At 47.1% G+C, this 25,613-nt stretch overlaps 1 protein-coding gene across 1 annotated transcript in view; it reads left to right on the top strand.

Annotated features, from left to right (window-relative positions):
- arhgap35a (Rho GTPase activating protein 35a) overlaps window positions 1-24,506 on the top strand; it is an 87,978-nt gene extending 63,472 nt beyond the window's left edge. Inside the window, exons 3-7 of the mRNA XM_038961581.1 lie at window positions 2,705-2,843; window positions 13,095-13,172; window positions 17,575-17,706; window positions 20,255-20,360; window positions 20,646-24,506. Of these exons, the coding sequence (XP_038817509.1) occupies window positions 2,705-2,843; window positions 13,095-13,172; window positions 17,575-17,706; window positions 20,255-20,360; window positions 20,646-21,093 (903 nt within the window). The 3' untranslated portion in view covers window positions 21,094-24,506. The remainder of the gene's footprint in view (window positions 1-2,704; window positions 2,844-13,094; window positions 13,173-17,574; window positions 17,707-20,254; window positions 20,361-20,645) is intronic.
- Window positions 24,507-25,613: the final 1,107 nt, after the last annotated feature.

The raw sequence follows: 25,613 nt of genomic DNA, 5'->3' as shown, positions 1-25,613 counted from the left end.
CACTGGAGCCCATCTGGTTTGAGTCTGACAGGCTATAGATGGTCGAGGTCTAGGTTTCCTTCCAGGCTCTTTAAATCAGTTCTGCCTTCTCTCACTCTGTGGTCCTACTTTCCTCCAAACTAGCCCAATCATGGCCCGGAAGCAGAGGGAAACTTCAGCTATTGATCTCCTCCAGCTCAGAGAAACGGTTTAATGTGTTCCCCTGAATGTACATGTGTTTATGTGTGTGGTGCTGTCATTATTTCACAAATGGACAACATTCTCAAACGTTAACCCATGTGGACATAGCTCATTAAAATTTGACACAAACACCATTAAAACTGAAGTTACATTTTTGCCAGTTTAGTTTGCCATTTCTTTCACTGGTCACCTGAACGAGGGCATGAACGAGAGTAAAAAGGAGAGAATTATTTTACCTCCCCCCCTCCACACTGTCTCTCTGTACAGCAGTTGTGTTTGATCTCAGATAAAAGCATCCCGAGCTCTAACCCACACACACTCATCCCAAATTACAAACCTGTTACTGCTACAGCCCTAGTTGCAGTCCCATAGGCTGGCTAGTTTTTAAAACGTTCTCTTCGGTAAGTAGATCGGTGCAGAGTGAACCCAACAGGTTTATAACATGCCCTGTTCACGGGTGGGCTGTCTCTCTACTCCGGAGAGTTCCGTGTTGCATCAGTGCATGAAGTCAGACCTGCCCTAAGAGCATGATAGGGGGCAGTCTCACTGAATGAAGTGAATAGAGAGTGATTGGCAGCTGAGTGGTCCAACTGTGCGGCATGTTTTCAGTAGTGCTCTAGTGCTGCAGCAAAACATGCCCAGAGACTAGTGGGACATGTCCTGGGTTTATTTTCTCCTCCTCCCACACATTCTCCTTCCCTTCCTCATTCCCCCGACTCTGCCTCTCTTTACCTCCCTGCTGATGAAGAGGGATTGAGGGAATATAGGACTCAAACATAGGGCGTCAGCCTCACTTTGCCCTCCCTCCCCTCTCTTGCACACACTGCACCCTCCCTCTCCTCAGACACTCTGCAGTGAAACATTTGACCCAGCGCAGTCAGTCGAATCTGCCTGCCATAGTTCCCGTTCACACAGAAAGGCTGACATAAGTGCCACCTAAGTGGGAGCGAAGGTAGTGTATATGATTAGACTGGCTGGGAGAGAGACACAAACCACCCTGTCGCTGTGTGTCTGCCTGCCTGGCTGTGGGTGGGTGATAATTACCTTTAGTGTCAGAAGGGAGGACAGGTGATTTATGTTTTCACACACAGTGATGATGTCCCTTTACGCCATAGACTATACGAGTGTTTTATATATCCTGAATGATGCTCCGTAACATCACAAATCTAGAGAGAATTAGTTGGCGGAACCAGTATAGGAGGAACTTAATTTAACCACCCAAAACAAATAAAACAAAACTGCTTAATGGGTCTAAGCTAGCTACCCCCCTTACTGCAGAGCACAGCCGTAGGGCTGATCTGGGGCCTGTGCCCCAGCTCCACTTACATTAGAGTCTTTATTACTTAATGGGAGCCAAAACAAGGTCATCAGGTTCCCAGATCAGCTGTCTCTCTATTGATGAGGATCACTATAGAACCAGCTGTAGCCTAGCGTGCCCTTAGGGCACCGCACATTTGGTTCATTATAATCAACAAAGAGTGTCCCTGTAAGTCTGACCTGAGGTCAGGGTAGAACCAGCCAGACCTGTCTCTGCCTGGCTGCTGTTAGGCCTCAACAGTGAGTACACAGTGGAAACTAACTAACCCATTTCTCCCTGTTCATATACATTCACCTCAGACTGTGGCTGGCTGACTTGTCAGAGGTCTCTCTCCATCTTGTTCTTTCTCTTCTCCCGTGGGAGGGGGTGGGTGTATTACAATGCGCAATTGGCTAGGGAGGTGACACTGTTCTCAAATCAGTTAAACAAAAGGAGAGACAGATTGCAAGGACGGGGCCTCATAAAACAAGAACAATAAGGCGGGCGTGAAAAAGCAGAGTTTTGGGGTTGTGACTGTAGCCAGGGGAATGTAGGGTGGTGGGCAGGGCGGTGGTGGTGGGTAATGGAGTGGGGTAACTGGAGCAGATCGGCCGGACAAGGGCGGCTAGGCTCACTCCGAGTATCATGCTGCGCCGCTCTGCTCTCTGCCTGACAGTCCTACGGCTCTCCAGCCCCAGTACCTAGCCAACCGTGGAGCTCTGACTCAGCTCTCAGCTCAGTTTGTCTGAAAGGCTTGAACGGCACAGAAGTAGCTGCAGTAGCTTACAAGATAGAATTGAATTCTGATAACAGCAGTAAGTTAGGGACCTCTTAGAAACGACAAATGTTTTTCGGGTTGGGGTAATGCCCGAGGGATGTAGTGTCGTGGAAAGGGAGTGTGACAAGGGAGAGGAAAGCGAGTGCGGAGGATAAAGAAAAGATAGAGAGGTGAAAAGTGGAACGGAGATGTGTATCACACGCACAGCTCGAGACAGGAATGTATGATTCTTATCAGCTTAGGCCTTGAGAAGAGTCTGCTGCAAGGATGCGTATGTGGGTTGTGTTGTGTTGGCTGATGTTAAGAATGAAAGTATGGTGATGCGTGTGTTAAAATTGTGCCCATGTCTACGGTCTAAAAATCAATCCATGTCTCGGATGGATAATGAACAGAGAGGAAAACGCCGCTCTCCTCGTTCTCATCGATCTCTCCCTCCGTCCCTCTCTCAGAAACCGCGGCCCAAGCCCAGGCATTCCTTATCCAAAGTAGAAAGCAACTACTTTGGCGTGCCATTGGCCAATGTGGTGACACCTGACCGACCCATCCCGCTCTTCATCGACAAGTGCATCCGATATATCGAGGCAACAGGTAAGCTTACACATATTACACAGAGGCTGCAATTGTTGTTTTGAGTGGATGCTATTGATTACTGAGACAGTGGAGAAGATCTATACAGTGGCGTATAGAGGGAGTGGGTGGCACATCACTATTCAGGGAGCAAAGGTCACAAGCAGTTTCTGACCTCGGTATCAGCAAGGTCTCGCTCTCTCTCTCTCTCTCTCTCTCTCTCTCTCTCTCTCTCTCTCTCGCTCTCTCGCTCTCTCTCTCTCTCTCTCGCGCTCTCTCTCGCGCTCTCTCTCTCTCTACCTCTCTCTCTCGCTCTCTCCCCTTTTCACAGTCTTCACTTTCAGCCCACATACCTCTACCTTTCCATTATATTCCTCTCCCTCTCCTAAGAATCCCCAGTCAGTGATTTATCAGTAGTTTCTGGTGGGACTGTGGTTCTCCCCGGAGGAAGCGTCTGTCGTTTTCTCTAAGTCAGAGCTGTTCCTGTGATAAGAGCTGGATGTCTCGCTCGCTTTCCCCCCTCTGCTTCTCTCTGTTGGAGTTGTTCTGCTGTTCGTGTTTGCCTGTGGCGCTGTAGGTGGCCTTAGTGACAGCAGCGGCCCTGGTCAAACGTAGTGCACTATATAGGGAATAGGTTACCATTTGGGAAGCAGTCTCTGTGTTGTGTTGGACACCTACCAATAACAGTGCTCGTGGTGCTGTGTGGTCTGCATTAGTTTAGAGAGTTTTATGCAGTGCTTCTGGGTTAGTGTGTGTTTGCGTGGGTGCGCATGCGCGTGCACATTGACGCGTGAGAGAGTTTGAAAGGGTGTGTTCGTGTGTGTGTGGAGCAGGTTGACTGTCTCTCTGTTGACTGTCTCTCTGTGTGTGTGTGTGTGTGTGTGTGTGTGTGTGTATCTCCCTCCCTCTGTGTGTGTCTCTCTTTCTCTCTGTGTCTCTCTCTCTGTCTCCCTGTGGAACGGGGTGCACAGATGGGGCTCAGTTAACCCTGTTGCCACGCTCTGCCCTAATGGTCCTCATGCTACCTCTGCCCTGGGCCCACAAAGGGCACGATGCTCAGCCTAACATCAGCTGTTACTCAAGCACCCTAGGAGACTAATGTATGTGTGTGTGTGTGTGTGTGTGTGTGTGTGTGTGTGTGTGTGTGTGTGTGTGTGTGTGTGTGTGTGTGTGTGTGTGTGTGTGTGTGTGTGTGTGTGTGTGTGTGTGTGTGTGTGTGTGTGTGTGTGTGTCTCGGGAAGGTGGTTGAAGTGACAGGTCTGAATACACAGGGGCATTATTATATGAAACACCTTTGATACTCAAGCAGAAAAAAGGATTCCATGAAGCAAATGAGCGCATTCGGTGTAGAATTCACAGTGGAGATCACAGTAGTCTGTGTGTAGTTGTGTTTGTGTGTGGATGCCAAAGCAATGACATGCCTTATTGACAGTTTTGGCAGTGCATTCCTGGGCAAGCTCTTGTCTGATTAAACCATTCCCACACACGGATTCAAGTCAGACGCATCTGTGCTGCTGTATGTGGGTAAAGGGAGCAGAGATACGCGTTTGAGTCAGGGCACCAGTGAGGCTCTCGCTGCCACCCTCGCCCACCTGAGTGCATTTAGCTACCACAAGGGGCATCGTGTAGTGGGACACACACCACCACCTTGGTTTCTCTCCTGCATGCCTCCCTCTCTTTTCCCCTAATTCACCGTTTCCTCTCCTCTCTTCCCCTGCAGATTCCATCGTGTCCTCCTTTGGCCTTCTCTCCATCTAGTCTCTTTCTTTCACCACTCCTCTCTCCTTGCCCCCTCTGCCTTTCTCTGCCTCTGCCTTTTACTGCCTCTGTCTCTCTGTGTCTCTGCCTTTCTCTGCTTCTGCCTTTTACTGCCTCTGTCTCGCCCTGCCTCTGTTTCTCTGTCTCTGCCTTTCTCTGCCTCTGTCTCACGCTGCCTCTGTCTCACGCTGCCTCTGTCTCACGCTGCCTCTGTCTCGCCATGCCTCTGTCTCGCCATGCCTCTGTCTCTCTGTGTCTCTGCCTTTCTCTGCCTCTGTCTCACTCTGCCTCTGTCTCGCGCTGCCTCTGTCTTGCCCTGCGTCTGTCTCTCTGTGTCTCTGCCTTTCTCTGCTTCTGCCTTTTACTGCCTCTGTCTCTCTCTACCTCTGTCTCGCGCTGCCTCTGTCTCGCGCTGCCTCTGTCTCGCCCTGCCTCTGTCTCGCCCTGCCTCTGTCTCTCTGTGTCTCTGCCTTTCTCTGCCTCTGTCTCGCGCTGCCTCTGTCTCGCCCTGCCCCTGTCTCTCTGTCTCTGCCTTTCTCTGCCTCTGTCTCACGCTGCCTCTGTCTCACGCTGCCTCTGTCTCACGCTGCCTCTGTCTCGCCATGCCTCTGTCTCTCTGTGTCTCTGACTTTCTCTGCCTCTGTCTCGCGCCCTGCCTCTCTCTCGCCCTGCCTCTCTCTGTCTCTGTCTGTCTCTCTCTCACACTCTCTCTCTCTCTGTCTGTGTTCAGAGGCAGTGGGGTAGTGGTAATCCTCTGTCCGATAGCTCCCTCCTTCAGATCGATATCACAGAGCAGGAAATTAGATCAACCTTTGGGCTCAGCTCTTTTCTCTGTGTGCACCGGGAGGGAGAAGGAACCCACTGCAGCAACACAACACACAGCCCTTTTCACCACATCCTCTGATTACACGCTCACTACGGAGTCTGTGCACAAACACAAATAAATAAAGGCATGCACAAAAATATGCACACGCGCTCAGATGGCGACACACCCAATTGCTTTACATGAGTCGCATCAGAAACGCTTCACAATGTTAAACACACTCACACACTGACATGCACACTCCGACTTAAATGTGCCGTCCAGTTTTATAAGTCACGGAGGCTGTTTAAGGGTGTTGTTGCCAACGTGACATACATTTTTTTGTTCATTACGGCATCCTGACATTCAGTGGTGTTAGTGTCCAGAGCTTACATACCAACATGCTCACTAAAATGATCTACAGTGTGTCTTTACTTATTACGGTAGTGTACTGTAATATTATTGCTGTATAATAAACTTAGTCAGGGGTCAAATGTGCGTTTGGGTGTGCGTGGGTGTGCATGTGTCTCTCTGTGTGTGTGTGTACGTGTGCCTGTGTCTTTCTTGTGCCCCCCCCCCCCCCTTTTGTTGAGTATGACAGAGGACTCTCCTATAACTGTAACTCTAAAGGTGTCCAGGGCGTTAGGGGATAAGTGACGTTATGGAGCAGACCGACATCCTTCCCCTATACCAAAAATACATACCCACCCTACTGTTGTCTGAGCAGCCCACTGCACTCCTATACACAGCCTCGCTTATCCTTCCTCCATCCCCCTCTCAATGTCTGTGTAAGGGCGCTCTCTCCACCCCCACGCGTCCTCCATCAGTCTCTCCCTCTGTCCTCACTCCCGTTACCTGCATCCCTGCTACTGTTATTCTCTTTCTATCCGTCTTCCCCTTTTTGAACTTCTTCCCTTTTGCGCTCCCACTCCTTTTCCTCTGATCTTACTTTCTCTCTTCCACCGCCTCTTTCTCTCTCTCTCACCGTCTCTTTCTCTCTCTCTCTCTCTCCATCCCTTCCTCAGTCTCCGTACGGAGTAGTGCTTCTGTTGCCACTCAGTGAGTTCTGTGTTCTCCTTGTGGGTATTGAGATGATGAATGTGTGTTAGCATGCGTGGGCACGTCTCCTCGTTCTAGCGAGCTCCACAGTGACGTAAAGGGCAGCAGCCAGTGATGGCGTGTCTCCGCGGTGGCCTGTGAAAACGGCTGCTTGTTGTCGGCGGCAACGGGGCCCTGAGACATACCCCACATCTGGGCTGAGGATCAGTGGGGGACGGTTGCGCCATTACGCCTCCGGAAGTCAAGGCCGGAGCCAACTGCCCCTCTCTCTTTCTCTCTCTCTCTCTCGTCCGTCCGTCCGTCCGTCCGTCTGTCTGTGGAGTGAGTGTTTTTGCTTTTCACAGCAGTTGTCATGAATTGTAACGATGAATGCGTGTTGGGAAGCGAGAGAGAGCTGTTCACACAAGTTTAATGCTTATCGTGGATGTATGTGTTTGGGACGTTACTTAATGGTGTCGATGTTATACTGTAGATGGAAGAGAAATGGGTGAGATGAGGGGAAGAAAATGTAATGCGAATATAATATTGTCATGATTATGTGATAAGATGGGATAGTCCTGTAGACGCAAGAGATGATCGCTCAGACAGGATGTAGGCTACCTGTACACAGGAAGTGCTCGTGTTTGGTTTGACCCCGGTCGCTGCAGATGAAAGGAAACCAGTCCAGAGCTGCTCTCAGAACAAAGAAGGTGATGGAAGTTAACCTCTACATCACGCTCTCTGACCACTGCATTTTGACTGCCATCCTCCCCCATGTCTATATCTTTCTCTCCCTCCTCCCCTGTCCTTGTTGCCTCACTCTGGCTCTGTATGGTACGAGCGTGAAGGTAGCATGCCAGAGTAGGGCTGTGGCGCTCATTACATTTTGTCAGCCGGTGATTGTCATGCCTACACCATAACAATAAATCCATGATTTATTTTAGGCAGGTCAAAAAAAAAAAACACGATATGAAGGAGGACAGAATATTCTGAGTCGTCTTTGTTATGCCCTGATCTGGTTATGCCATATGGCTGTGAGCTATACTAGTTGATTTAGCAGACAAGATGTGCCTATAATTTCCGGGGCATTATTTTATAGTCAGAAGAATACATTTGAACATAGCTGAATAAAATGTCAATTCTATTTTTCAGAAACGATTTCCATGGGAGTCCGCACATGCGGCTATCCTGTGTTGAGTGGTTAACAAAGAAACGGGTCCTTCTATAAGCTTCATTTAGATATTTATGCAACTTTAGTTGTGATACAAACATTAGGCTATATGTTTTGATTTGTAATACATTATAAAGTTGCATGAAAGACATGGGCTCTGCTCTGTTTCTTGCACAGGCTGCACACACTTCATCAGTCTCTCATTCACAATTTGACAAGCACGTCATAATATTCTCACCCATCAGACTATTCTCAGTTTAATCTTTACATATAACCTACCAATATATCAAATGAAATGTATTTGTAAAGCCCTTTTAAATCACAAAATGCTTATACAGAAACCCAGCCTTAAACCACGAAGAGCAAGCAATGCAGATGTAGAAACACGGTGGCTAGGAAAAACTCCCTAGAAAGGCAGAGACCTAGGAAGAAACCTAGAGAGGACCAGACTCTGAGGGGTGGCCAGTCCTTTTCTGGCTGTGCCGGGTGGAGATTATAAGAGTACATGGCCATTAAGGCCAGATTGTTCTTCAAGATTTGTTCAAACGTTCATAGATGACCAGCAGGGTCAAATAATAATCACAGTGGTTGTAGGTCAGGTCAGTACCTCAGGAGTAAATGTCAGTTGGCTTTTCATAGCCAAACATTCAAAGGTCGACACAGCAGGGGAGGAAGAGGAGGAGAGAGTCGAAAACAGTAGGTCCGGGAAAAGGTAGAACGTTTGGTGAACAGGTCAGGGATCCATAGCCACAGGCAGAACATTTGAAACTGGAGCAGCAGCACATCCAGGTGGACGGGACTGGAGACTGGCACAGCCAGGAGTCGTCAGGCTAGGTAGTCCTGAGGCATGGTCCTAGAGCTCAGGTCCTCCGGGAGGAGATGAGGGAATTAGAAGGAGCATACTTAAGTTCACACCCGTTACTAGATAAGACAAGATAATTACACCAGAGAGGACAGACTAACCCTAGCCCCCCTGCACAGACTATTGCAGCATAGATATTGAGACGGAGGGTTCGGGAGGCACTGTGGCTCCGTCCGACGCTACGCCCGGACAGAGGGAGGTGTATACCAAACATTAGGAACACTTGCCCCCCAGAACTGCCACAATTTGCCAGGGCATTGACTCTGCAAGGTGTCGAAAGAATTCCACTCGGATGCTGGCAAATGTTGACTCCATTGCTTCCCACAGTCGTATCAAGTTTGCTGGATGTCCTTTGGGTGTTGGACCATTCTTGATACCCACTAGAAACTGTCGAGCGTGAAAAATCCAGCAGCGTTGCAGTTCTTGACACAAACTGGCTGTTGGCGGTCACAAGTCATGAAGGCAGTCAAATTCACGGTAATTAGGCTTCTCCAAGTTCTGATGCTGCTGCTGGTCATTAGTAGCATACCAAACTTGCTAACTGCCTGGTACTCATCCCTCGAATGTCCCTCTAATCACTCTGACGTCAATGCAAATGTATTTGAAAATCTAATCAAACACTTCATGAGAGGCCATGTTGCGCAACATTTATGTAGGCTATGCACTTGCGAGCGAAAACAGAGTGATAGCGACTAATAAAAAGAGGATCCCATCAGATTTCTATAGGCTAGGCCTGCTATATTTATTTCTCAACTTTCCTAATATTAAGCACATTGCTTATATTTACAACAGGAGTATAGCCTACCTGGCTGGCATGAAAACAAACCACGGGGAAAAGCGTCCTCCATTCGTTATTTCAGTGCATGTATGACATGTTTCTATACAGGTGCATGATAATGGTCCATTCTAAATCAAAACAAATGTCACACATATATTATTTAGTATATGTAAAGAGAAGATTAAATCAAGAATAGTCTGTTGGGTGACAATATTAGCCTGTCACTTGTGAATGATATATTATCACTTGTGAATTATGCCCAGCATAAGAAACTATGCCTTTTTTTTTGCGACTTGTTCAAATCATAGTCGCACACCTCATGTAGCCTAGCCCATAGGCCAATGTTTTAATAAGGTTTGTATCACAATTAAAGTGGCCAAATAACTTCTTAAAACTTCTTAGGGATCAAATCCCGTTAACGGGATCGATTTGACAACATCCGGTGAAATGGCAGAGCGCCAAATTCAAATTAAATTATTGGAAATATTTAACTTTCATACAATCACAAGTGCAATACACCAAATTAAAGCTTTACTTCTTGTTAATTCAGCCACCGTGACAGATTTCAAAAAGGCTTTACGGCGAAAGCAAACCATGCTATTATCTGAGGACAGCACCCCATCAAACAAACACAGACAATCATATTTCATCCCGCCAGGCGCGACACAAAACTCAGAAATAACGATATAATTCATGCCTTACCTTTGAAGAGCTTCTTCTGTTGGCACTCCAATATGTCCCATAAACATCACAAATGGTCCTTTTATTCGATTAATTCCGTCGTTATAGCTCCAAAATGTCCATTTATTTGGCGCGTTTGATCCAGAAAAACACCAGTTCCAACTCGCGCAACATGACTACAAAATATCTAATAAGTTACCTGTAATCTTTGTCCAAACATTTGAAACAACTTTCCTAATACAACTTTAGGTATTTTTATCGTAAATAATCGATCAAATTTAAGACGGGATAAACTGCGTTCAATAGCGGATAAAAACAAAGTGGAGCGAGCTTTCAGGTCGCGCGCCCCTAACAAACAGTACACTAAACTCGACCCTCGTTCTGAACAGCCCTACTTCTTCATTTCACAAAGGAAAAACATCAACCAATTTCTAAAGACTGTTGACATCTAGTGGGAGCAATAGGAACTGCAAGCAAGTGCCTTAGAAATCTAGATCCTATTGAAAAGAGAGTGACCTCAAAAAAAAAAAATCCTGGATGGTTTGTCCTCTGGGTTTTCGCCTGCCAAATAAGTTCTGTTATACTCACAGACATTATTCAAACAGTTTTAGAAACATCAGAGTGTTTTCTATCCAAATCTACTAATAATATGCATATCCTAGCTTCTGGGCCTGAGTAGCATGCAGTTTACTTTGGGCATGCTTTTCATCCGGACGTGAAAATACCGCCCCCTAGCCTAGAGAGGTTTTAAAATGAAGCACATTAATCCGCTTTACAAAGGGCGTAGAGCCTAATTGGCATATATAAGCAGCGCATGAGTTTCAAGTTTTTGAAATTTTCACCGTGAAAATGCATGCATAATTTGCGGTCACTTTTGATAATGGTGTTTTCCGCTAATGGAACATTTGTGCTTATAGCCTACTACCATGCGCGCATTGCTGTGCTTATAATGTGAATAAATAGCCTAATAGTTTATCAACATTTTAAACTAAACGTTCTGATCTGTTGCCTCAGCCACATTGCCTAAAAAAGTTTTGTTGATGCTAGTGGTTGTATTAATTTGAGATCTATCACGTCCCAGACTGTTTGGAATATTTATTTCTCGCACAGAATAGAATATGGACTTTTGTACTATGGGGGATAGTAGATTGACATAGGCTAGTAGTACTTTTGCTTTTCGTTAGGCCTTCTCATCTTGTTGGCTGACGAAAAGTAAATGTGGACAGTTCATCCAATATCTTCAATACGCACCTCAGAATTGGATAAGGACGCGCGCAGTTGCGTCCCGCGATGTGTCTGTCTTAACTTGTAGCCTGTGAGAAAGACTCGATCACGTGACGGAGAGCCGTGGGAGTGAGACGCTTCGGATTGCGCAGCACACTCAGGGAGAAGGGCACAACGCAGCACTCCGGGCCGCAAAAGACATGGATTTTTTTTATGGTGACATTACAGCCACAAAGGGGATGCCGCGTGAAATTCGAGGCATTATCAAGTGCTTGTCAAATTGTGAATGAGAGACTATTGGAGTGTGTACAGCCTGCACAAATAAAACAAAGCAGAGCTCATGCCTTTCAAGTGACTTTTTTTCAAATCATCATTAGAGTCTCATCATGCAGCCTTACAATTTATTAAATCCTTACAATGTATTAGATCCTCCTCTTTTTAATAGAGGCCATCAAACCTCTATTTTCTCACGCAATTGCATAGCATAGCCTATAGAAATGTTGCGCAATATTGGGCTATAGGAACACTTATTTCATTCCATGCATCAAGCAGCTATGAGGAGCTGTCTCTCGCTGCGCGACAGGTGATCCTATTCCGGTCAAACTCTGAATGCCAGAGCTCTAATTAAGTGTTTGATTGATTTGATTGTATTTGCATTGATGTAAGAGTGTTTAGAGGGACAATAGAGCCCTGAGTACCAGGCCATTAACGACAGGCCATTAGCGACTGACCGTTTGGTAGGCTACTAATGACCAGCAGCAGCATCAGAGCGGTGTTTTGGAGAAGACCAGTGACTCCAGCAGTCACGTGGAATTTGATTGCGGTCGTGACTCGTGACTCTGTTCATGCCTCGTGACTGCCGGTGTGGCGGTAACTATATCAGCCCTATGCCAGGGTTGTGGGTCCGGTTCCTGCTGGGGACACTAATGCGAAAGTGTTTGCACTCACTGTTGTAAGTCGCTTTGGATAAAAGCCTCTGCTTAATGGCATGTATTATTATGTATTATGTCTCTTCCTCCTCTCCTTTTCTTATTCTCTTCTATTTCTCTCTTCCTCCACTCACTCCATGTCTCCCCTCCGTTTCCCTCTGTCTCCCTCCTCCCCTCTCCCCCCTCTATCTCTCTCTCCATCCCTTGTTCCCCTGGAGTCTGGCTAGAAAAGCTTTTGTGGATAATTGATCGGCAGAAGGAGGGGATCGATGTCGCTCGTCTTGACAGAGAGCCTCCTTTCCTACCATCTCTCCCTGTCTCTGGATTTGTCTTTGTCTCCCTCCCTCCGTGTCTCCCTCCCTCCTCCCTCTCGCTCTCTCTCACTCACTGTCTGTCCACACCCTTGTCCTCTCCATGTCTGTGGTAAAGGCATGGATTGCAGAGAGAGGAGAAGATGATGAGCAAAGAGGGGAGGAGAAAGAGAGGGATGATGAACAAATGGGACCAGAGTTCATTAAGTCATGTTTATGGATCTTGAACTATAGAAGCCCCACCGGAACACTTTCTGCAAGCCTGCACTGATGCTTTATGAGTTTCATTGATAGTGCTTATGTTCTGTCTCGGGTGGGGGGGGGGCGACGACACAAGGCCAGGCCACTAATAGTCTCCACTGTGTCTGTTGTTTCATTACTACACAATCTCTGCATAGAACACTGCTTCTAACAGCACTCTCTATTGGAAGTCCTTACACAGAGGCTATAGGAGGACTTGTGTTGTTATTGATGTCTGTGTGTGTGTGTTCTGACTGTGAGTTGGATGGATGAACATTTTTTATGTTGAAAGTAAAGTGTACTGTTGTGGTTAAGTGTACTGAATCTCTCTTCTCTTCGCTTCTCTTCTCTCTCATCTCTCTCTCGCTGCTCTCTCTGTCGCTGCTCTCTCTCTCTCTCTCTCTCTCTCGCTGCTCTCTCTCTCTCGCTGCTCTCTCTCTGTCGCTGCTCTCTCTCTCTCTCCTGTCTCCTCTCTCAGGTATCACTACTGAAGGGATCTACAGGGTGAGTGGGAATAAGTCAGAGATGGAGAGCATGCAGAGGCAGTTTGACCAGGGTGAGTCACCAGAACCTCTCTTTTGACCGTAGACATTGAATACAAAAACCCACACACACCAACAATATGAATTGTCAACAGTATGCTACAAATTACACTCGGTGGCCAGTTTATTAGGCACACCACCTCGTTCACGAAGATGGTTTGCTCCTACAGACAGTGAGTCACGTGGCCGCGGCTTGCTATATCAAGCAGGCAGACGGGCATCGAGGCATTCAGTTACTGTTCGATTGAATGTTAGAATGGGCAAAACAAGTGACCTCAGTGACTGAGTGTGGTATGTATCTCAGAAATGGCCAGCCTCCTGGGCTTTTCACACACGACAGTGTCTAGGGCAGGGTTTCCCAAACTCGGTCCTCGGGACCCCGAAGGTTGCACGCTTATGTTTTTTGCCCTAGCACTACACAGCTGATTCAAATAATCAACTAATCATCAGGTTTTGATCATTTGAATCAGCTGTGTAGTGCTAGGCCAAAACAACAAAACGTGCACCCCTGCACGCTGGTCTAGGGTTACTGAGAATGGCGCGCCAAACAAAAAACATCCAGTCAGGGGCATTCCTGTGGGTGATAGGTCGAAGGAGAATGGCAAGAATCCTGCAAGCTAACAGGCGGGCCACAGGCAACTAACGGCGCAGTACAACAGTGGTGTGCTGAACGGCATTTCGTAAACGCACAACTCATCGGTCCTTGTCACCGATGGGCTATTGCAGCAGACGACCACACCAGGTTCCACTCCTATCAGCTAAAAACAAGAAGAAGCTGCTCCAGTGGGCATGTGATCACCAACACTGGACAATTGAGGAGTGGAAAAACATTGTCTAGTCTGATGAATCCTGCTTCCTGTTGCGTCATGCTGATGGCAGAGTCAGGATTTGGCGTTAGCAGTATGAGTCCATGGTCCCCTCCTGGTGTAATGATGTGGGAAATGTTTTCCTGGCACACATTAGGTCCCTTTTATACCAATTGAGCAATGTTTCCATGCCCCAAATAATTCAGGTTGTTCTGGAGGAAAAGGGGGGACTGACCCGGTACTTGATGGGTGTACCTAGTACACTGGCCACTGAGTGTAATTATTGTAGGGCTGTCAGACCACATGCCACCTGTAGTCGGTGTCTACATGTACACATACTGACCTATGCACACACACAAACTCACCAATACGCAGAAACACACTCCCATACCTAGGCACAAACAGGCCACAGAGGTGCAGTGTTGTATCTATCCAGAAGCTTGTTGTCCAATGGATTCACCTAATTAACCTGGGAGCATCTGTAGCATTGATCTACAGGAAGGAGAGGCCTTCCTCCGTAGCGTAGCTTCTGTGTGTGTGTCCATGAGTATGTGTGGTGTGGGCTGTTAATTACCTCCAGATTGGTTTGGTTAATGAAGCATGCTTGCTGGTATATACCACTGCACATACCACTGCACATCGGTAAGGCTGAATCCGGCTGAGGTAATCAGAAGCGAAGTCCTGTGTCCAATCGATCAGGACGCTAGACCAAGGTGACAATACAATTACACCTACAGCACAGGTAGACCATAGCCACAAATCAGCTATTACCTAGCCACCCCTCACAGCACAGGTAACCCATAGCCACAAATCAGCTATTACCTAGCCACCCCTCACAGCACAGGTAGACCATAGCCACAAATCAGCTATTACCTAGCCACCCCTCACAGCACAGGTAGACCATAGCCACAAATCAGCTATTACCTAGCCACCCCTCACAGCACAGGTAACCCATAGCCACAAATAAGCTATTACCTAGCCACCCCTCACAGCACAGGTAGACCATAGCCACAAATCAGCTATTACCTAGCCACCCGTCACAGCACAGGTAGACCATAGCCACAAATCAGCTATTACCTAGCCACCCCTCACAGCACAGGTAACCCATAGCCACAAATCAGCTATTACCTAGCCACCCCTCACAGCACAGGTAACCCATAGCCACAAATCAGCTATTACCTAGCCACCCCTCACAGCACAGGTAGACCATAGCCACAAATCAGCTATTACCTAGCCACCCGTCACAGCACAGGTAACCCATAGCCACAAATCAGCTATTACCTAGCCACCCCTCACATCACAGGTAACCCATAGCCACAAATCAGCTATTACCTAGCCACCCCTCACAGCACAGGTAACCCATAGCCACAAATCAGCTATTACCTAGCCACCCCTCACAGCACAGGTAGACCATAGCCACAAATCAGCTATTACCTAGCCACCCCTCACAGCACAGGTAGACCATAGCCACAAATCAGCTATTACCTAGCCACCCCTCACAGCACAGGTAGACCATAACCACAAATCAGCTATTACCTAGCCACCCCTCACAGCACAGGTAGACCATAGCCACAAATCAGCTATTACCTAGCCACCCCTCACAGCACAGGTAGACCATAGCCACAAATCAGCTATTACCTAGCCACCCCTCACAGCACAGGTAGACCATAGCCACAAATCAGCTATTACCTAGCCACCCCTCACAGCACAGGTAGACCATAGCCACAAATCAGCTATTACCTAGCCACCCCTCACAGAACAGGTAGACCATAACCACAAATCAGCTATTACCTAGCCACCCCTCACAGCACAGGTAGACCATAACCACAAATCAGCTATTACCTAGCCACCCCTCACAGCACAGGTAGACCATAACCACAAATCAGCTATTACCTAGCCACCCCTCACAGCACAGGTAGACCATAACCACAAATCAGCTATTACCTAGCCACCCCTCACAGCACAGGTAGACCATAGCCACAAATCAGCTATTACCTAGCCACCCCTCACAGCACAGGTAACCCATAGCCACAAATCAGCTATTACCTAGCCACCCCTCACAGCACAGGTAACCCATAGCCACAAATCAGCTATTACCTAGCCACCCCTCACAGCACAGGTAACCCATAGCCACAAATCAGCTATTACCTAGCCACCCGTCACAGCACAGGTAGACCATAACCACAAATCAGCTATTACCTAGCCACCCCTCACAGCACAGGTAGACCATAACCACAAATCAGCTATTACCTAGCCACCCCTCACAGCACAGGTAACCCATAACCACAAATCAGCTATTACCTAAAGCCCAGTTCAGATAGAACAGCCGAGACAAGACGGTTTTAAGCAGTTATGGAACGAAGTGTTCTTGATCTGAAGCGTCTAGTTTTAGGACGTCTCATGTGGGTTGTTGGAGGTTCAACATGTCAGATCTGAGCTAAAGACGTTTAGCCAATCAGAGAGCAGTGTGCTGACGTTCTGCGTTTAGCCAGGCAGACTGCTAGCTAGTTATTTTGCTGCTGTCTAGCTTGCTGATATTTATCTGACACGTCACAAAATGTGCCCTGTTTCTGGGGCATGTATTTCATGATACTCGTTTTCTACAACACCGTGCTACGACAAGTGGAAACGTTGCATCAAAGTTGTATCGAGTCATTGAGTCGCCGTTACCATGGAAACAGCCTCAACCGCTCGTCTCCTGGCTAGTTTTGTCTCGTCTCTCCTTATGTCGGCTGTTGTATCTGAACCGGGCTTTAGGAGCACTGAGATCTGGAGCTCACTCTGAGGCCTGGTCTGGAAACCGGTCTGAACCCTAGAGCACTAGACATTAATGGGTCAGAACTGACTTGGGCCCAGTGTTATCACTGAAGCTGGTCTGTTATGTACACCACGGGTTCTCTTTTGTCCCCCACTCTTTTTTTCCATCTCTTTTTCATCCTTCCTTGCTATCCTCTCACCATCGCTGTCTATCTAACTCTCTTCCACTGTCAATTCCCCCCCCCTTCTATTCCCCCCATCTCCCTAGATCTCTTTCTCTACGTTTGTCATAGATACGAGAGAGTAATCCGAGAAGGGTTTTTAATAGTTTAATTTTCTTATCCTTCTCCTCCTTCCTTCTCTCACACTCTTTCTCTTTCTCTGTGTGTTGTACGACAAGCCTGTGTCAGCAGGGCAGGGGTCACCTGTGATTACTCTTGCTTTATAGTTGTAATCATCAGTTTGCTTCTGGTGCTGTGAACTTTGTTCCCACTCTCTCCCGTGTGGTCCCTTATACTGAGCTGCCACACTGAATAAGAGAGACTCGCTGAGAAGCTGGAGCCAATTGGGTGCAGTTCCTTCTAACGGGATAAGCAGGGTTCTGCTTATCCCGTTATGCAGAACTTTGCGCGCTGGTGTTGGGGTTTGTTTAGTCGGGTATTTTAGTCTATCACCAGGCGGAGTGATACTATAGCAGTAAAACGGATGAGTTTAAGGCAGACTTTTTGTGTGTGTGTGTGTTTCATTTTGTTGTCTCTTGCAGATCATATCCTAAATCAGGGGGTCTCTTCCATGTCTTATTCTAACGAATCCCCTCTCTCTGTCTCTCCCTCACTCTCTGTCTCCCTGCTAGACCATAACCTGGACCTGGTGGAGAAGGACTTCACTATCCACACGGTGGCCGGGGCCATGAAGGCCTTCTTCTCTGAGCTTCCTGAACCACTGGTGCCCTACAGCCATCAGATTGAACTGGTGGAGGCCTTCAGTAAGACATGGGGCTGGGGTGTGGGGTGGAGGGGGGGGGGGGGGGGTCAGAGAAAGGGGGACTGGGGAGAGGGGGGCTGTGGCTGGGGAAAGAGGTTTGGGGTGAGAATGGATTAGGGTTGTTCTTGCTTAACCTACTTGGTCTCTATGAAGAAACCAGTGCCGTTTAAGATGGAGGACACTTTTTTTATTTTTTTTATGAGCATGGCCTTATTTCTATTACAGCATACTGGGTGACTGTCATTCATATTCCATTCACCCAGCTCAATGTAACATATATAGGTTTAGGCTACTACATGATACAAGATTTTTCCCTATACCCATCATGAGGTTGCCACAACCTATGAAGGAAAGTTTACAACGTAGGTGCACAGGTCGAGAGAAATTTGAGTAATCAAGGTAACAGACGTTGACGCATTCAATCCCGCCTTGCACACTCTAGCCTGCATCTAGCTGATCTAGAGTGCAAACATTAGTCCAACTCTTGTTAACAAGAGTTTCTGTTGGACATATTGAGGTACGTTTATCCCAGTTTCATTCCGTTTGCTTCCGTTTAAGAAACATTTTTTCAACAGAATCGGCGGAATGAATTCACCCCTGATCACACGCAAACACAGTTCACTTTCATAGCAGCCACATACAAACAGCATGATCCCGTTGATCGCTGTACAATTCCGTCTCGCATCTACCTGCCTTCTTCCTCTCACCTTTTCCCTTCGCTTGTGGACTTCAGTGCGCAAACACATCAGCAGTCTGTGACCAGGAGAAAAAAACATTTCCAAGCCAAACCGCCAACCACTCCACACAGCGGCCTACATTGTTGTCACCATATTAACGTAGTGGTCAACATAGCTACTAGAACTAACACATTTGTAAACCCGCTACAGTCATGCAGTACAGTGTATGGTCAGCCGCAAGCAGTTTATCAGTTACACCGGTGGGCCCCGGTGGCAATAAATTAATAAAACCAAAAGCTTACCTTGACTTGGACGAGTTCCAGTGTTGGATAGCTATAGCCAGCTAGCTAACAGTTTCCCTCTCTGTTTGAGCCGGTTGTTTGTGTAGGCTAAACTAGCTAGCTGCATTCACTCGCTAAGTAAGTGAAAAGAAATACAACTCAATATAGCTATCTCTCTCTTGCTTCTCCTTCATTTTTTAATAAATGAATTTGTTCAAAACTATTCAACTATTGTCTTTCTCTCTCTTTGAGTCAACTACATTTTATGCAGTGCTAGCTAGCTGTAGTTATGATTTGAGTATTAGATTCATTCTCTGATCCTTTGATTGGGTGGACAACATGTAAGTTCATGATGCAAGAGCTCTGATAGGTTGGAGGACATCTTCCGGAAGTTGTCATAATTACTGTGTAAGTCTATGGAAGGAGGTGAGAACCACAAGCCTCCTAGGTTTTGTACTAAAGTCAATGCACTCAGAGGAGGACGGAAGCTAGCTGTCCTCCGGGTACACCACAGTGCTACCCTATAGAGTGCTGTTGATGCTACTATAGACCTTCAAAATAGTGTGTTTTAATAAATGATTTGGTGACGCAAATATATTTAGTATCGTTTTATCTAAAAAGGATCGCTTAATGTTTCACAATTTTATTTTGATGAAATTCACTGAGTAGGATGGTCCTCCCCTTTCCTCTTTGAGGCGCCTCCAATGGAAGACGCATACATTTCCTGTGAAGAAAGACAAACAAAACGATACAGAATGTCAGATTAAGAAGTGCACTTCTTTCCTCTCCGGTCTGTCACTCCCATTGCATTTTGTAATCCGTCGTCGTGGAGATTTAAGGTGTAGCGTCGCGGCCCAGAGATGTACCTGTACTCTGGAGGGCGGCCGTCAACTCAGTGAGCGGATTGTGTGTGCGTGCCTGTGTGTGCGAGGCCCTTGAGCCGTGACAAAGCCCTGATGAAACCCTGCAGCCTGCAGCAGGAGAGAGACACTACACACACTGTTTAAAGAGGAGTTAAAAAACAAACGCTTACAGGATGGATTGCAGAACTCTGTGTATGACTGTAGACTGCAGAAGAAGTGAACACAACTGGGTTTTGAAGGAGCTGGATAACGTGAAAGGCTGTGTGTGTGTGTGTGTGTGTGTGTGTGTGTGTGTGTGTGTGTGTGTGTGTGTGTGTGTGTGTGTGTGTGTGTGTGTGTGTGTGTGTGTGTGTGTGTGTGTGTGTGTGTGTGTGTGTGTGTGTGTGTGACTCCATCTGCCTCGCTCACATGGAGACACACAAGACAGGCTGTGTTGGAGTGCTGATATCAGCTTGTCTGACTCACTCCTACCATTGGGCTCAGTACACCCAGAGGACCTGTGTGTGTGTATGGGTTTATAACTGTGTGTGTGTGTGTGATCACTGCTATGCTTTGTTAAGTCAACGCTGACTCTCAGCTGTGATTTCAGTTTGTGTCAGTGTGTGCCATGCTTCCCCCTCCCTGTCCCTGCATGTGTGGGACCTTTCTCTGGTTGTGTGTGTATGTGTGTGTGTGTGCATTCATGTGCTTTCATTCTTTCTCTCTAACCTCTCCTGTCTCCGAATCAGAGATCAACGACAGGGATCAGCGGGTTCACGCCATGAAGGACATCCTGCGCCGTTTCCCCAGGGAAAACTACGACGTCTTCAAATACGTCATCAATCACTTGAACAAGTGAGTGGCTTAGGTGACAGAGCTGTGACGGCCGCGCTGACTACAGTAACAGTCATCCACCCTGCGACCTTTGACCTTCCACCCTGCCTGCTTGAGTCAGCTTTAAATTCAGTCGAGTCACAAACCCGGCAGAGTTTAGATTTCTAGATGATGTCACTTTATGATTCCTTGAACAATTTACGTTGTGTTTTCTGTCTCTCTCCCTATCTGTCTCTCCATTAACCCTCTTTTCCTCTCTCTCTCTCTCTCTCTCTCTCGCTCTCTCTCTCCTCCCCCCCCCCTCAGGGTGAGCCAGAATAACCGTTTGAACCTGATGACTAGTGAGAATCTGTCCATCTGTTTTTGGCCCACTCTGATGCGGCCCGACTTCACAACAATGGACGCCCTGACGGCCACGCGGACCTACCAGACAATCATCGAGTCCTTCATCCACCAGTGTGCTTTCTTCTTCTACAATCAGCCCCTGTCTGACACCCCTAGCGGGCACGCCTCCCCCACCGCCACCCTCTCCTCCCACGGGGGAACCTCGGCCTACTCCTCCTTGGCCTACAGCTCTCCGTCCCTCACACCCGCCCCGGCCCCTTACGTTATGCCCGCCACGCCGCCCGTCATCCCCCACTACGGGCCGCCCCATACCCAGATGTCCCCGCCACACACCCCCCAGTCCCCCATTCAGGCCCTGCTGCCCCCCCTGCACCCCCATCACCCCCCTACGGAACAACACATGCTGTGAGCCAGGGATGGAAGGAAAGAAAGAGATTAGCGAGGGAGAGATGCAAGGAGTTTGAGATTCAGAGGGAGGTATGAGGGGGCGGTGAGAGAAGAACGTAAGTGGGAGAGATTTTGGTGAGAAATATGGAGGGATAGAGAAGAGAGTGAGTTTTAGGGACAGGGAAAGCAAAAGAGAAGATGAGCAGGTGAGTGAGATGCAGTACATATAGGGAAAAACTGTTGGGAGAGGGGGTTATCCAACCCCCATTGCGTTTAAAGATATATACACACACACACACACACATGACGCAGGGGAGGGGGTGGGAAAGAGGAACTTTTGAGCCACAAGAGCCACGACTTGTCCTCCCATACCACTGTAGTCTCTTGACTCGTCTCTCTTCTCTACCACTTCTTCTGCCCCCTTCTCCACTGCCTTAGAGAGTACCTCCCCCTCCAACACACACTTTGCTGCCCTCCCACTGGAGCCTCGCCCGGACACCCCTGTGTCGTCAGCCCGTGTCATTTGGGCTCAGTGAGGGAGTAACACCCAGGGAAACACCATGTGTCATGTCCCTCCCCAAACATAAAAAAACCTTCAGAACTTCTGACCGTAGCTAGGCAGGGTATCTTTGGGGGAAGTGTGGGAAGAGCATGAACTATATGGACCTTCTAGCTGGACTCTAAAACCACTCCCCAGTGCCCCACCTTCCTCGCCTCACCGCCACTCACCGCGATGGGGCTGTGGATTGCCAGCGACTGCCCTGTCCCCCCCAGGTTGATCCTGGGTCAATGTGGAGGGAGGACCTAACCAGTAGCTTCTCAGCGTTTATTTGACCATTGTTACCAGGAAATGGACTAGAGGCAGGCTTCACCTCTCCCACATGGACTAGCTTCCACTTCAATAGACTCATTCCTAAACCCCCCCCCCCCCCAACCCCCTCCGCTTCAGTGTCCATTACAACCAGAGATAACGCCAAGAACAAAAGTCTCAACTAACTGGATCTGCAGGGAGGCTGGAGCACGGAACGATGGGTGCTCTCACACCCTCAGCATCTTGGGAGATCTCCTCCGTTCATTTCTGTCTCCTCTGACCCCATGCCCCCGAGCCTCCAAGCAACGCTGAGAGACGTTTTTCTTTTGATTAAAGAGGATATCTTTACTCCCATTTCTTCCGGATGTTTAATGTTGTTCCACCCCTTCCTTTCTCTTTCCCCCTTATGCTTCCATTTAGATTTTCAAACTGTGGATCAGTTTTGGAGAGTGCTCCGTTGATGACTGACCGATCAGCATGCACTCTCACACAGCAAGTCCCTCCTGTCAGATGTCCATGCTTACTTCTCATTGGCCCTTCTGCTTTCTGTGAAGGGCGGGAATAACTGACAGGGAGAATTAGGAGGGATAAGGATAGGGATCGGGAAGGGGTGGGATTCAGGGATGCACTTTACGGACTCTGAAAAGCATTTAGGGCTCTTCGACACGGAATGCAGAGAGGAACAGCCATAACGATTCCCTTAAGGATCCCAGGAGGCATTGGGAAGTGGTGGCAGGGAATTCCCTCTTCCTCCTGTTACCCATGAGGGGTTTGAAAGCCTGGAGAGACATGGGAGCATGACCTGTGTGTGTGTGTGTGTGTGTGTGCGTGCACATGCTTCTAATATGGTAGAGAGCGCGAGAATCATTAGTGTAGAGCTCTCTGAAGTTTATTGAGATTGAGAGACTGCAGAGCACTTTTGGGAGCCCTTTTAGTGAGAAGTGCGACAAAACACTTTCTCACCACGTTTAATGCGTTGTGAAGTCATGTAGCCACCTCTCTGAGAACACACCATTGCCATCTGGTGGACAACATAGTTACTGCAGCTATGACCTCACCCACCACTGCATGGGCGGAACACTACCCCCCCCCCCCCCTTGTGTGTAACAGATCTTTCCATATGCATAATCCCCCATATTTATCTGTTGAATGTCAAGTCAAATGGACATATTGAGCCCAATAGGAATTCTTTGTATATAACATAGATGGAGAGTCTATACTATGAAAGCCATTTTAACTGCGTTGAGATTAGCCTGTGGATGATCATATCTGTTGTGTTGCTAGGCTGCCAGCACTTTGCTCCAGATATATACTCTCCAGAGTGTGGTGTTGAGGAAGTGTATGGCAACATAGATGTTCATGTCAGCTGTCCATGATGCAGACAGTCCAGTGACTAGTCCAGTGTCCAGCTGTGCAACTGCTAGTTGGCAGTACTTGGTGATGTGTAGTCATGTGTTTTTGTACTGAGGCTGGCTCAGGATAGCTGTTCACATCCATTCAGCTGAGTGTGACCGGGATGCACACGAAGGAAAGGAGATGAGGAAGCAAGTTTAGTGTATTGAAACGCAGCCAATGGTGTTGATAGTCCCTCAGTGCCATCCTATGTTTATTGGTATCCCACTTCCTGGTTGGCACCACTTGGTATCCCTGCCCTCTTTTGACACGGCTCTGTTCCCTGGTCCAGAGAGACGCTCCGGGATGGAGCAGAACAGACAGTCTATTCATCTGTGTTGATGACTGCGGAATTCCATGGTCCTGTCTGTGGTTGTCATAGAAACCTGTTTGATCGTTAGTGTGTGTGTGTGTGTCCGCACACATTAGAAAGAGTGAAACCAAGGTCATGAAATTGGTTTCATTTTGACCCTCGGCTTTACACACTCATGCCTGTCTCCACGTCTCTCCAGCTCCCATCGTCTTGACTGACAGGCCTCCCTGCAAATCACTGAAGTTATACCCTGACGCCAACCCAATGATCTCTTGTCAGTATACACTACCTATATGACATGTCTGTGTTAGGGACTGATGTCATTTGAGCTGTGTAACTCAACCCTAAAGAAAGACCATGTCGCTTACAGTGGAGACTGCATTTATCCTCACGGTCATTACCCCACTTAATGTAACATGGACCTGACCACAGTTATCCCCTTAGTTACCTATAGGTTTACTTTTCACAGATGGAGAGTGAGTGAGTGAGAGAGAGAGAGAGAGAGCGAGAGAGATGTGAATGGGATCAATATTTGGGAGATGGAGAATGGGGGGGGGGGGGGGGGAAACTTTGGTACTTTTGAATGCCGGCCAGTGGCATTCCCTGTGTATATCAATGTGTTAATACTGAACAGACTGTGAGGCAGCCAAAGACTGTGCAAAAAAAGGGTGGGGGAGAGAGGAAGCAAAGCGACAAATGGAGAGAAGAAAAAAGCAATCGTATTAAAAATGTGACTTTGGTTCTGCGATCTTATGTGGCTGCATCATTTCTTATTTTATTCTTTGCAACAATGGTGACAGGTGGTCTGTTAAGTTAAAATGAGAAACAAGCAAACTATATTCAAATGGTTGTTTATTTGTATGTTAGGGGGTCTAACACTTTGCCCTTTAGTCAATGGTGATAGAATTGTTTTTCTTTTTTCTTTTAATAATAAAAAATAAAATAAAACGTTTTTTAACAATTTTGTGAATGGTGAAGAGACCAGCCCAGTATAGTGCATGATTTTTGCCCAGGCAAGGGAGGGGGCTCGACCACTCTCAGTATTTAAGACAAGAAGATTAAAAATAAAATAAAAATGATGGAAAAAAATTAAACCTGTATAAAAGATTGAGAAAAAAAAGTTAAAAAGTAAACTGAAAAAATACATCAACACAAAAAAAAATGCTGTCATTATTTGCTAAGAGTATGGTAATTTGTCTCAATAGGAATGGTGTATACAGCAAGGCCTTACATGACCTGTATTATAGTTAATAAATCAATCTTGTAAAACCTGCCTCCTGTCTGTCTGTGCAAACCCACCGACTCATCAAACCATCCACGGCTTTCTGGAAATGAATGAACGAATTAATGAATGAAAGGAATTAATACAACTTATTTCCACAGAAAGATTGGCTACTCCTGGAATGAAATTCAGAAAACTGCCCAATGTCGAGTTCGCAGGAGAAGCCGGCGTCATTGATGGCCTATGCTCCTCATGGGGCGTTGGGCCTGAGTAATTCGTTTTCTACAGTTGACAGGTGTTTAATCATTATTAACTTCTAGTGTAGTCAAGTGACTTTTCCCAATGAAAACTGCCTAGAACACTAGAATAGCTGTACTATGTACTTTACTATTTATATTTTTTGACAACTTTTACTTTACTACATTCCTGAAGAAAATAATGTACTTTTTACACCATACATTTTCCCTGACACCCAAAAGTACTCGTTACATTTTGAATACTTAGCAGGACAGGAAAATGGTCCAATTCACACACTTATCAACAGATCACCCTGGTCATCTCTACTGCCTCTGATCTGTCAGACTCACTAAACACACATGCTTCGTTTGTAGGAGTGTGCTCCTGGCTATCCGTAAATTTAAAAAACAAGAAAATAGTGCCGTCTGGTTTGCTTAATATCATTTGAAATGATTTGTACTCTTACTTTTGATACTTAAGTATATTTTAGCAATTACATTTACTTTTGATACTTAAGTATAGTTAAAACCAAATACTTTTAGACTTTTACTCAAGTAGTATTTTACT

This window comes from Salvelinus namaycush, chromosome 23 (assembly GCF_016432855.1).
Source record: "Salvelinus namaycush isolate Seneca chromosome 23, SaNama_1.0, whole genome shotgun sequence".
Classification (NCBI taxonomy): Eukaryota; Metazoa; Chordata; class Actinopteri; order Salmoniformes; family Salmonidae; genus Salvelinus; species Salvelinus namaycush.
Note: the sequence above shows the minus strand (reverse complement) of the source record. Positions and strands in the feature narration are given on the sequence as shown.